At 45.1% G+C, this 13,338-nt stretch overlaps 1 protein-coding gene across 1 annotated transcript in view; it reads left to right on the plus strand.

Annotated features, from left to right (window-relative positions):
* The window catches only part of GRPEL2 (GrpE like 2, mitochondrial), a 28,086-nt gene extending 21,383 nt beyond the window's left edge, over window positions 1–6,703 (plus strand). Inside the window, exon 4 of the mRNA XM_074960588.1 lies at window positions 1,655–6,703. Within this exon, the coding sequence (XP_074816689.1) occupies window positions 1,655–2,010 (356 nt within the window). The 3' untranslated portion in view covers window positions 2,011–6,703. The remainder of the gene's footprint in view (window positions 1–1,654) is intronic.
* Window positions 6,704–13,338: the final 6,635 nt, after the last annotated feature.

Here is a 13,338-nt window from a genome sequence, read left to right on the forward strand (position 1 = left end):
AGAGCAGGTGCAACATGAGAAACAGCAGAGCAAGCATTCCAAACTCTGTCCTGTCAATGTACTTTAACCCTTCTGTGAAGGGACTACCTCTAGGGGTGAGAGGATAATTCAGTCCCAGTGGAGAATCCAGTCCTTGGCACCTTTGCTTAGACTGTCATCAAAAATGCTAGTTATGGTTTTGTGTGATGTGGGCACCTGTCAGCTTAGAACTGGGCTGAGTCGTCCACCTCATATCACATAGGTTGCCAAGTAATCATCAGATGGTAGCACTCTAGGATACTACTGGTATGACTTTGATTCAAGCCAGAAACCTAAGGATAGAAAGCTCTGTAGCCCATATCAGTCCTAGGAGTTTCCTTTTTTCTCATTAGTTAACGCTTATCTGGAGGCTCTTGGAGTTTATCCTGGATAAGAGTGCCTATATTTCCTTTGCTTTGTGCCTGCCTGGTCTGTTTGGAAGTAGCTATTGCATTCAGGGTCCATCTACATTGTTGGTGCTCTTGAATTTCTTGGGGTGTTTTTATAGTGTATGTTTTAGGTTTGAAGGAAATAATAAAGATTCTTGCTTTACATTAGAATTGGTCAGCTGGGAAGACATGGGGTTCAGTAAGGCATTGGAATAAGCCCGAATGCAAGGCTACATAGACCAATATCTGATCTGCTATGGATGCTTCTCTTCATTCTCCTCCTTCATATTGGTTCTCCTACATAGCTGTCAAACCTATATATGAAGGAGTATGCAGTGTTTAATTGCTGCTAATGTCTTCCCCTTTCCTCTCCCATCTATCTCAGATCCCTTTTTGTTATGTTACTAAGGGTATGTCTATAGTACCCGGCAGGCAGCGATCGATCCGGGGGGGGTCAATTTATCACCTCTAGTCTAGACAAGATAAATCGACCCCCGAGTGCTCTCCTGTTGACTTCCGTACTCCAGCGCCGCGAGAGGCGCAGGCGGAGTCGACGGGGGAGCAGCAGCAGTCGACTCACCACAGTGAAGACACCGCGGTGAGTAGGTCTAAGTACGTCGACTTCAGCTACGTTATTCACATAGCTGAAGTTGTGTAACTTAGATCGATCTCCCCCCCCCGCCAATGTAGACCAGGCCTCAGTGAACATGTGCCTACCATCTGAGAGAGGGTTTTTTTGGTCAATCTTCATATCAGATTCTCTGCAACCAGAAATATACAGCTGCCCAAAATGTATACAAACTGAGCTGGGTTTCCTAAATGGCAACAAGGTTTGGATTCTAGACCACGCCTATGTTACCAGAGGTCACCTGAAGTCTCACTGTAATGTCCCAGGTTACAGGACAAACAAAGTATTGAGACTCTTTGTGAAATAACTCTGCTTTATGGAACCTGTGTATATTACATAGCTATTGATCTGCCTAGGTATATACTTTACCCATTACTATGGTCTCTGGGAGCCTGTAGTGCACTCTTAAGTACTGTCTGTACAATACTGAGGTCCCAGTCGCAGGAGATGCTGAATGCCCTCAGTTACCATTGAAGTGGCAGTTGAAGGCAGTCATCTCTTAGGATTAGTCCCTTCCAGTGTGGCATGGCAATATGACCAGGGCTGATGCTGTAGCCTTGCACTGTCTACCACTGAACTGACATTGCTTAACATCCTGCCTATTTGTATGTGGCTGCAGGGATCCAGAGTTTCTGCAAGGACCTGGTGGAGGTGGCTGATATCTTGGAGAAGACTACTGAGAGCACTGCAAGAGAAGCAGAGCCTAGTGACCCAAAACCAACCCTCAAGAAGATCTATGAAGGCCTCTCCCTCATAGAGGCCAAGTTGCAAAGAGTATTTGCCAAGCATGGCCTTCAGAAGATGAACCCCGTCGGTGGCAAATATGATCCATACGACCATGAAATAGTCTGCCATGTGCCAGCAGAGGGAATGCAGCCGGGCACAGTGGCCCTAGTGACTCAGGATGGCTATAAACTCCACGGCCGCACTATCAGACACGCACAAGTTGGTGTGGCAGTAGAGTCGCAGGAGTAATGTGGTGGGTGCACCCACTGGGATCTGGGACCTTAATGAGCTGAGGACTCTGCCACACAGTGGCGATAGCAGCTGCATGTCTTTTCTTAATTTATTAAGCTAGGTTTGTATTGTACATTGGCTTCTTCACAACATGTGCATAATCTTGGCTTTAATTCCAAGAGGCTCAATTATTTAATGTCACTTTTTCTGAGTGTGTGTAATACTGGGAGTCCTGCTATTTATCAGAAGCATGTGGCACTGCTAGCTCCCCTTCTCTGTTGGATTCACGTCTCTCTCAAAACTTACACTGGGGGAAGAGGGAGTTGGGGAGAGAGAATCTGAGAGCCAGGAATTTATGCCTTCCAATCCCAGCTCTGACATACTCTTTCCCTGGCTTTGGGCAAGTCACTTAGCCACTCTTCCTCAGTTTCCCTATATGTAAAATAGGGATATAATAATACTTACTGACCACCTCACAGGGCCATTGTGAGGATTAAATAATATTTGAGATGCACCGTAGAGATGAAGAGCTCTAGCTAAGTGCTAAATATTATTATGAGACTCTTTTGTAGTCTTTTATTTTTTTTTTTCCCGTTTCCCTTAGGCAGAAGGAGCTGTGAAAGCATCTGCCATGTTCAGCCAGACTTTTCTCATCTCTCTTCAGAAAAAGCAATTCTGAATTAACAAAGCCTTAATCATCTTGTATTTGAGTATGGATGAGGGTTTTTAAAAAAAAAAAAATTATCAACTGAAACTTGATCAGATTAATGTTTGCTCTCCAGCTAAGACTTCAGACCTGCAGAGCTGTCCCTAGGGGACAGTGAATCAGGGTGACCGCTCCCAGCCCCACACTTGAGGACCCCCACGGGCCGGCGCCGCATGGGCGGTGGGTGAACCGCTGGCTGGGGGAGGGAGAGCCACACTTGGCTGTTTGGGAAGGCACCACCTCCACCAGCCTCTCCTACCCGCTTCTGGCGCAGTCAGTCCCGGAAGTGATGTCACTTTCGCCCCGGTCCCCACACCTCCCTAGGGACGGCCCTGCAGACCTGTCTGCTTCTTACTGAAGTTAATCAGTGGGAGTGACACCAGGCAGGGGGAGCAGGACCTATTCTCAAGTCTCAGCCACCGAGCAAGGATCTAGGCCTGTTCTCCAAACAAGAAGTATTTTTAAGAGAAGGGAAATCTATCTCTAGATCATTTGTGCTACAGCTTCCAAGCACCAGAAACGGTTCACTCTTTACTAACCCTGAAAAGGGAAATATGATCTCTTATTTTGTCAACAAAATACCAGCTAACAGATACACAATTAACACTGATGACTTTCCCAACCCTAATTCATAGCCTATTTCTGCCTGGCTGTGGATAGACATCAAATTTAGGCTTTATTTCATTTTTTTTTAGATGGAAGGAGAGAAGTCTTAGCAAAAGCGCCAAGTGTCCTTGAATCAGTTGCAGCAGCAATTATGAGCAAGTGAAGAGAGGCAGGGATCCAAGTGCCAGTCGAGAGTGGGAGCTGGCCTGAAGTGTTCTAGCTCAAGGCAGTCTGGCTGGTGCAGCCTGGCGAAAGATCATAGGGCACGTGTATCTCTGTTGCTGAACAGTTTGTATGTGTGATACCTTCAGCTAAACTGAAAGGATGGGTAGACTCCTCATCCCGAGCATTACTGGCTTACTAGACACTAATGTCTATCTCTGAGCTAAATGGGAATCTAATCCTCATTTAATGAACAGCAGAAGAAATAATGGAAGAGAAGACCCCAAGCTATCAGCTGCATTATAAAAGACAAGGAGGGTGAACAGTTGTACTTTCAGGTGGTTCTTTCAGGAGTTCTTGCCCTCTCACTTGCTATCAAACCTATGGTCTGGCAGGTGTTTGGGCTCTGCTTCCAAAGACTTTTGTCTAGTGCGGGTGCCAGCTCTAGCTCAGAGGAGGTATTCCTTTGCAGATGTGAGATGCTGAAAAAGGCAGGAGAGGTACCCATGGTCTTGTTGTGATGGCTCTCGATTACAACTCCCTCAATAGGCAGCTACAAATTAAGACTTTCTGGGAAGATTCCATAAACATAGAACATATTAATCTGAATGAGTTTCATTCAAAGACTGACATGACTTGTCTCTTATGATTAGTGCAAAACTGCCTCTTAATGACAACGGTACCCATAGTTCCCTTGGATTCAACGTTCCAATTCTTCATTACAAAACACTTCTTAGTGTGTGTACGTGCCTTTGACCATTTAGGATGTTGAGGCAGGTACTTGAGATCTCAGCCCTGGAAATCAATACTTCATGGGAAGTTCTAGCAAACATCCACTTAAGTTTCTTTATCTGTGTAACTTCTACAATACTGGCATACCTTACAGGGCTGTTGTGAGGATTAATTTAAGGTGTATAAAGTGCTTTGAGTTCCTTTGACTAAATGTGCTAGAGAGAGGCATGGTATCGCCGCTGTTGTTCCTAGTTTTTTGACTTCACTTTGAATCCCACAAGGAAAGTGCAACTTAGCAAACCTTTGGGCCAATCTCCCAAATTCCCTAGCAGGAGTTAGACAGCTTAGGCTAATTTTGGACCTGTTGCCTTTCAAACACACACACATCCCTCATGTGGTGTAGGTTGTCTATGGCTAAGTTGAATTTCTTCTGTGGAGATTCCTGTCCCCTTGCTGTCTTCCATGGTTTGTGTAAAGCTTGCACGCTAAACACGGGGAGCCAGATTTCTCTTTGGCATAACTCTTTTGCACTTCAGGGAGTTACACCATGGAGGAATTGGGCCCTTTGGCTTTTTCTTCCCAGTCACTTCATGATGGCCTGACCTGAACACAGAAGTGTATTAGAAGGGAAGGTTTGGCGGAGGAGGGAAAATGTCACATAAACACTAATCATTTCCACTTTAATACACCCATGAACCTTGGAACCTGAGCACTTAATGTAGATGACTGGATAACAAATGTGTGTTCAGCTGGAGTCATGGGATAAGATAGGAAGCAAAGGGTAGAAATAAACAGTCAGTTTTCACAGTCGAGAGAGGTAAATAATGGGGTCCCCCAAGGATCTATACTGGGAATAGTGCTATACAACATATTCATAAATGATTTGGAAAAAGGTAAACAGTGAGATGGCAGAGTTTGCAAACAACACAAATTTACTCAAGATAGTTTAAGTCCAAAGCTGACTATGAAGAGTTACGAAGAGATCTCACAAAACTGGGTGACTGGGCAATAAAATGGCAGATTAAATTCAGTGTTGATAAATGCAAAGTAGTGCACATTGGAAAACATAATCCCAACTATAAATACAAAATGATGGGGTGTAAATTAGCTATTACCATTCTTGAAAGAGATTGTGGACTCATCATGAATAGTTCTCTGAAAACATCTGCTCAATGTGAAAAGCTAACAGAATGTTAAGAACTGTTAGAAAGGGGATAGATAATAAGAAAATATCCTAATGCCACTATATCATCCATGGTAAACCCACACCTTATATACTTCGGGCAGTTGTGGTTGCACCATTTCAAAAAAGATATTAGAGTTGGGAAAAGCACAGAGAAGGGCAACAACTGTGATTTATGGGTAGGGAACAGCTTCTATAAGAGGAGAGATTAAAAAAACTGGGACTGTTCATCTTGGAAAAGAGACTAGGGGGGGAGAGGACAGAGGTCTATGAAATCATGACTGGCGTGGCGAAAGTGAACAGGGGAGTATTATTTTCCCCTTCACATAACACACAGAATGAAATTGATAGGCAGCCGGTTTAAAACACATAAGGAAGTACTTCATACATTGCACGGTCAATCTGTGGAACTCATTGCCAGGGGATGTTGTGATGACCAAAAGTATAACTAGGTTCAAAAAAGAATTAGATAAGTTCCTGGAGGATAGGTCCAACAATGGCTATTAGCCAAGGTGTTCAGGAAGGCAACCCCCTACTCTGGGTGTCCCTAAACCTCTGACTGCCCTAAGCTGGAACTGGACAACGGAGGATGGATCACTTGATAAATTGCCCTGTTCTGTTCACTTCCTCTGAAGTATCTGGCATTGGCTACTGTCAGAGGACAGGATACTGGGCTAGATAGACCACTGGTCTGACCCACTATGGCTGTTCTTATGTGGTGTTGGTCAGTAGAAATGGCTCTCTGCCCTTGGACTCTGACAACCCTCCTTTATGTTAGCAATCGCCTTACTTCATGACCTCTGTAGATCTTGCCAGTGGGGCACATTGGGGTTCAATTCTTCCATGAGGCTCCCGGTGGCACGATCATATAAGTTTGGCAGCCTGTCTGTATGCAGCGCAAAATGTGAATGTTATGTGGACCTCAAATTCTCAATATTTCATTAACAGATTCTGTTGAAACAGCTGTGATAAATCAATTGCTATTAGCACTCTGATTTTAAAAATATTTAAGTTTTTATATTTTAGTATTTTTTTTATTTTAAAGCACAACGTATTTTGATATCACTTTTGCTGAGTCAAATGAACAAAGAATTGCTGATCTCCAAAAAGTTACATCCTTGTAGTTGATAGGAAACCTTCTGTATGGTTTTTTTTCATATGTTTCTATGCTCTTATTTACCCAAAGGTTCTAGCTGTATGAAAGGGAAATTCATATGGAAGTGTGGGGAGTGGTGCTGATGATTGATGACAGAGATTTGAGTTAATGTTGGAATTTGCTGATTTCTTCTAGATGTCTAGATACTGTGTGTGCGCTAATAAACATTTTTTTTTCAGGATTTTTTGACTGTTGAAATGTATTGCGCATTGCAAGTGCTGTTTAAATGGGGGCAGTACTGTAGGGTTAAAGATTTGTAGCTATTCTAGTTCCTGCTGTTTAGAGTCAGACGCATTCATCTGGGTTTTTTAGTGATCCTTCATCTGGACTCCCAGAAATATTGTTCATGTCTCTGACAGGCTCTGAGCAGGCTCTTTCACACTCCCACAGGTATGCCGTCAAGGATCTCTGTATTGGACTAAACGATCTGGTGATGTGATGGCATCATTGCTGTCCCATGCTTCCTGGACTGTTTGCCGTGTCCATAAATACAGCCTTCAATCTAAGCCCGTTTGCACAGAGAAATGCCTTACTGCAAAATGATCGGATGCTACTGCATCTCCCAATACTTCACCTTGCAAATCACTGCCCTTATGTGACTCACGGTCTGTCGTATTTTGCCCTTTTGGATGCAATATACTCGAGCAAGTTTACTCCTTACTGACGACTCATTTCAAACAGCTTTATTGTACAGTGTTACCCTCTTCAACTGGAACTCATTGTCATCCGAAGGTAGGTTATGGTCTCTGGGATTTACTGAGGAGGACAGGCTTCCTGCTCCCCTAGGACTAAATGCCTGTTTATTATTGCCTTGTCCTGTCCCCACCCCAGACCTTCATACTGTACAAGGTCTGCCCTCCATTCTGGTTTTGGCTGAATGTAGGGAACTTATACCCCTTTTTTGGTGGGTCCCACTCTCCTAATTTTGCCGGCAGCTTTGATTATCCCTGTACAGCACCTATTCTTAAGGGGGCCTCTGCAGTTTATTTCCAAGTTGCCAATATGGGGTGAACTCCCAGTTCTTATGTGAAAGGCAGCTGCTGCTCAAAGGGGCCTAGCTACCAGACAGCAGTGATAAAACCTGCCCCACCTGTTTGCAGAGGCCACTGCCTTGTGGGTGCCACAGCAGGGACTTCTATGCGCTACTGTTGTCCCATGCTGTGGCGCTAGGAGTGGCAGTGTGTGGCAGCTTAGTCTAGAGTGGCCCAGCGTAAGGACAAAACCAGCCCAGCAAGTGCTGTATGCTGCCCCGTGTAATGCATGCTAATGGCTCTCTTAGTCTATCAAACAGCCAGAAGCAAGAACTCCTAAATGAGAATCACCCCACCATGATTATACCTGTGTAACCAGGTCAGTTGGAGATCTTGTAAATATGAGGAAACATATGTACACTAATGATACCCAGTTGTAGAATGTCTGCAGACAAGGCTGGGGCAGTCTTTACAGGCATAGCTGAAGGAAGGTAAGAGTATGCTGCTGTTTCTCCAAATCAAACACCTACCAGCCTTATCATTAGCACACCTATTTATTTATGCTGCCTCCCTGTCACTTGCACATACAGCTCGGGTGAAAATGAGGCAGTTAAACGGTGTAGAGCAGTGGTTCTCAACCAGGGTTATGCAGAGGTCTTCAAGGAAGTACATCAACTCATCTAGATATTTACCTAGTTTTTCAACAGGCTACATAAAAAGTATTAGCTAAGTCAGTACAAACTAAAATTCCAGGGGTCTGTATTAGGACCAGTCCTATTCAACATATTCATAAATGATCTGGGAAAGGAGTAAACAATGAGGTGACAAAATTTGCGGAAGATACACAACTACTCAAGATAGTTAAGTCCCAGGCAGACTGCGAAGAGTTACAAAAGGATCTTACAAAACTGGGTGACTGGGCAACAAACTGGCAGATGAAATTCAGTGTTGATAAATGCAAAGTAATCCACACTGGAAAACATGATCCCAACTATACATATAAAATGATGGGGTCTAAATTATCTGTTACAACACAAGAAAGAGACCTTGGAGTCACTGTGGACAGTTCTCTGAAAACATCCACTCGATGTGCAGTGGCAGGTCAAAAAGCAAACTGAATGTTGGGAATCCTTAAGAAAGGGATAGATAATAAGACAGAAAATATGATATTGCCTCTATATAAATCCATGGTACGCCCACATCTTGAATACTGTGCAGATGTGGTTGCCCCATCTCAAAAAAGATCTATTGGAATTGGAAAAGTTTCAGAAAAGGGCAACAAAAATGATTGGGGTATGGAACGGCTTCCATCTGAGGGGAAGAACTTTTCAGCTTAGAAAAGAGATGACTAAGGGGGGATCTGATAGAGGTCTATAAAATCGTGACTGGTGTGGAGAAAGCACATAAGGAAGTGTTATTGACTCTTTATAACACAAGAACTAGAGGTCACCAAATGAAATTAATAGGCAGCAGGTTTAAAACAAACAAGAGTATTTTTTCGCACAATGCACAGTCAACCTGTGGAACTCCTTGCTAGAGGATGTTGTGAAGGCCAAGACTATAATGGTTTAAAAAAGAACTAGATAAGTTCATGGAGGAGAGGTCCATCAATGGCTATTAGCCATCATGGACAGGAATGGTGTCCCTAGCCTCTGTTTGCTGGAAGCTGGGAATGAGCAACAGGGGATGGATCACTTGATGATTACCTGTTCTGTTCATTCCCTCTGGAGCACCTGGCACTGGCTGCTGTCGGAGGACAGGATACTGGGCTAGAGGGACCTTTGGTCTGACCCAGTAAGGGCATTCTTATGTTCATACAATGACTTATATTGCTCTATATACTATACACCGAAATGAAAGTACAATATTTATATTCCAATTGATTTTTTTCAATTTATATAGTAAAAATGAGAACGTAACTAATTTTTCAGTAATTGTGTGCTATGGCATTTTTGTATTTTTATGTCTGATTTTGTAAGCAAGTAGCTTTTAAGTGAGGTGAAACTTGGGGGTATGCAAGACAAATCAGACTCCTGAAAGGGGGACAGTAGTCTGGAAAGGTTGAGAGCCACTGGTTAAGAGAACTCTAAAGCAGATTGCAGAGGTGTCTGCTCTTTAGGTAATGGTGATTTTCTATTTTGCTTTGCACTAAGTGGTTCTTAGGATAGCAGTTCCTGGCTTGATACGTTTGCCTTTCTGGTGTTGGATATGGCTGAGCAGAGGTCATTCTCAGGCCTGTTTCCTCCAACCAAAACCTTTTGCCTGTAGCTGTTGTCCTTCCAGAGACCAACCATCTCACTGTAGAGCAACACCCAGACTATAGATTGTGTGGCTGAGAGGCAGGCTGTGAGTGGAGCTTGAGACTCCTGCCTCTCAGTGCAAAGTGCTATCCCTAGGTGGCCATACCATGCCTCCGGTGTGGTGTACTGCTCTGTCTAGGCACCGTAATGATGATATAAACATGGTGCTGCAGGGTCATGGTTGGTTGTCGCACGGACTCCTATCCAGTGTGCTCCAGTTAGAAATTCCAACTCCTAGAGCCAACCCCACCCGCACCCTTGGGCTATGGGATAGAAACTGGATCATTGACTTGCCTAGGGTGGAGTGTGCAACTGAAACTTAGTCAGCAATTTGTCAACTGTTTGAAATGGGCCACATTGATTACAGTGAGCTCATTAGCACTACAAAAGTGATTTTTCCTCCCTTCTTGTCAACTGTTAAGAATAGCCCACTTCCACCTTAATTGAATTGGCTCGTTAGCACTGACACCCCCCCCCACTTGGTAAGTCAACTCCCATCTTTTCATATGCTGTGTATTTATATTGCTCTACTGTATTTTCCACTCCATGCATCTGATGAAGTGAGTTTTAGCCCACAAAAGCTTATGCCCAAATACATTTGGTAGTCTCTAAGGTGCCATATGGACTCCTTGTTGTTTAGTCAGCAATGCCACTGTTGCATGAGTCACTCTAGAATCCAGCTTGCACTCTATCTCATAGGGCTTTGGGATCTGCAGGCATGAAAACAGGCCTTCACTCTTAGTGTTGTGGTAGCAGCCAAAGGCCTTATTGGGAGAAGGGTCCCACTATGACAGACACAGTACAGACTCACAGTCCCTGCCCCAGTGAGCTTGCAGTCTAATTAAAAATAACTCTAGTGAATGCATCGAACCATAGAGAAGTGGGGAGAGAGGACATGAATGAGAAAACAGTCAGGGGGTTACAGAGTTAAGGATAGCTGTATTGCCCGGCTGACTTCTTAGAAGCATAACAGTAGAAGTGAATCTCACGGAGGATTTTAAAGGGGGAGAGGGTAGGAGCCATTCCATGTGTAAGGCGCCATGCCGATGAAGGCATGGAGATGTTTGTGTGAGAAGCTGACATAGTGGCATTCAAGGGGGGTGCACTCGCTTTCAGTCACTAATTCAAAGTCGGGTTGGCTGCCCAGCCCAGCCCACCAAGTTGTTCCCATCTGATGGCCTGTGTAATAGGAGTTTGGGGTGATGTCTGAGTGAAGCAGGGGAGTCTGTCTAGTAGCTAGAGGACATGGGTCCAGTTCACACACTGCAACGGGCACTGATTGATATTCTTCTTGGCAGTCTCAGCAAAGAAGCCAAGGGTCGATGGGCCATGGAGACAGGACTCCCCTTTCAGCCCCGGAGTCGATTCCTGTGCTGGGAAGGAGGCAGGGGACAGTGTGATGGAAGTTGCCCCTGTTCAAGCTGAACTTTGGCAGCCCTGGAGACAGAACATTTGGCATCTTCACGAAGTGCTGAATTCACACTATGTCTTTCTGAAGATAAAAAGTATTGTACATCCCTTAGGAGACTGTGGGGACCAATACCCAGGGTCCCACCCCATGAACCACCTCAATTTTCCTGAACCAGATCTCCGTTGCAAGGGGGTGGGAGAGGAGGGTTTGGGCCAGTGCTTTCTGTACTACAGGTTACTTTCTTTTCTCACCCTCTCAACATTTCAAGTCCCCCTATAACTATCAATGACTCGCCTCTTCCAACAGCCACACCCCAGTGTCGCATACCTGGCAGAGAAGGAAGGACATGAAAGTCTAACATTCTTCAATTTCCATTTCCTGTGTGTGGTATTGGGTTAAGTTCCTTCTGGCCCTGGCAGTGGGCCTCATGAATGGGAGAGATGGGTAAGGTGACTGGAGGGTATGGAGTTGTGTGTCCTGTTGCTAGGATTACATCTCTCTTCCCCTATCTGGCTTTACAAGTATGGCAGGTGGAAGCTGGAGCTCTCCACCCATGGCTCTTTTGTGTGGCAACTTGGAAAGAACATTAAAAGTTGATGTCCAAGTTTGTCATCCACTAGTCCGACTTCTGATGACATGGAGTGAACCAAGGCTGTCCTTTCAGGGTCGTAGAGGACAGCAGAGCACTAGATGTTCTGTGCTTTGGATGGAGTATTATGATAGCAGATAGAAAGATGAATGTTCTAACCCCCGATGATGTCAGATCCTGGCTGCTGCTCTGACAGCAAGTCCCAGGGGTCACTGCTGGCCAGGCATGTGCTAACTGTTCTGGGCAGAGCTCTGGGAACGGCCATCTCTCCTTCATGGAGGCTTGTAAGTAAGCTGGAGCCTTTCAGCCCGTTCGAAGTAAAGGGTGGGGTTTGCTGCAAAGACATTCTCTCTGCTCCCAGAGACAAAAGGATCTGAACTGGTCTGTTGTAGCACACCTTAAATTTATTGCCTCGACGCTACAGAGACTGGAGCCTCTAAGAGAGAGAGAAATAATTCCCTCTTGCCATACTTCCTCTCGCCCTGTCACGATGATTCTGAGCCTCACTGGGGCAGAGCTTGATAATCAGGCTAAAAAACCCCAATTGAGTGTGGAGGCGGAGGATAAAATGTCCACTAACCCTGCCCAGTTCATCTCGCTTCTGGCCTAGAAAGCTGCTCTCCAAAGGCAAAAGTGGAGGAGTAGCCTACTGCATTGCCTACCAGCCCAGAATGGCAGCAGCAGAGCACAGGCAATTGACTTGGCTGTATAGGGCACCCGCCCCATAGGGATGCATGCTACTCTCAACTCCCCTGCCTGAGTGCCTGACTGGTGCTAGGGGGCTGCTGCACATGCTGAATTCCTGACTGCCTGTCCCTAGTGTCCCTTTGGAAAGGTGGATGCTGGCTCTACCTTTTGACTTGCCAGGACCATCACCTGAAGCTGCAGAGAGAGGGGACGTTTGCCACAGCGTGAATGAAAGTGTAGGCAGGAAGCAGCTGGGAGTGCGTGTGGAGTCATGAGCTGTTCACAGAGGAGGATGCGGGGTGGCTCCTAGCCGCCACTTCCCAGAGTGCCCCACAATGCTTAGGGTGTTATTAACATGTCATTTTCTTTGCATCATTTTTACTTTAAAGAGACAGGCCTATATTCAGACTGTACAGACCCCAACCCGAGACATTCAATACACTGATGTTTTTCTGCATGGGCTCGGGTCATCCCAAACCGTTGGGTAACCACACACTTAGATAAATGGAAGGGCTATTAACTAACAGAGGGTTACATGCGGGACGCACTGTGGATTTGAATAATTAGAATTTTGGGCTCAAGGGAATTCAGATAACCGGACATGTGCTGTATTTCCTTTTCCTTTCTTCTTTTTTGTAATTTTGACAGAAACTTTGTATTTATTTATTTTGCAAGTTCCCCTGCCATGTTTGCAAGCCAAAGGGTGCAGTGGGTGAAGATGACTATGCACACAAGGGAAAGGGACGTCATTGTGGAACAGAAGGCCCTGATCTTTCAACTGGATGTGGGGAGGTGGGTAGAGCCCTGTGCCAGCTGCAGCTCAGAGCACCACTGACTTCTCTG

The sequence above is a fragment of the Natator depressus genome, chromosome 8, assembly GCF_965152275.1.
Source record: "Natator depressus isolate rNatDep1 chromosome 8, rNatDep2.hap1, whole genome shotgun sequence".
NCBI lineage: Eukaryota > Metazoa > Chordata > Testudines > Cheloniidae > Natator > Natator depressus.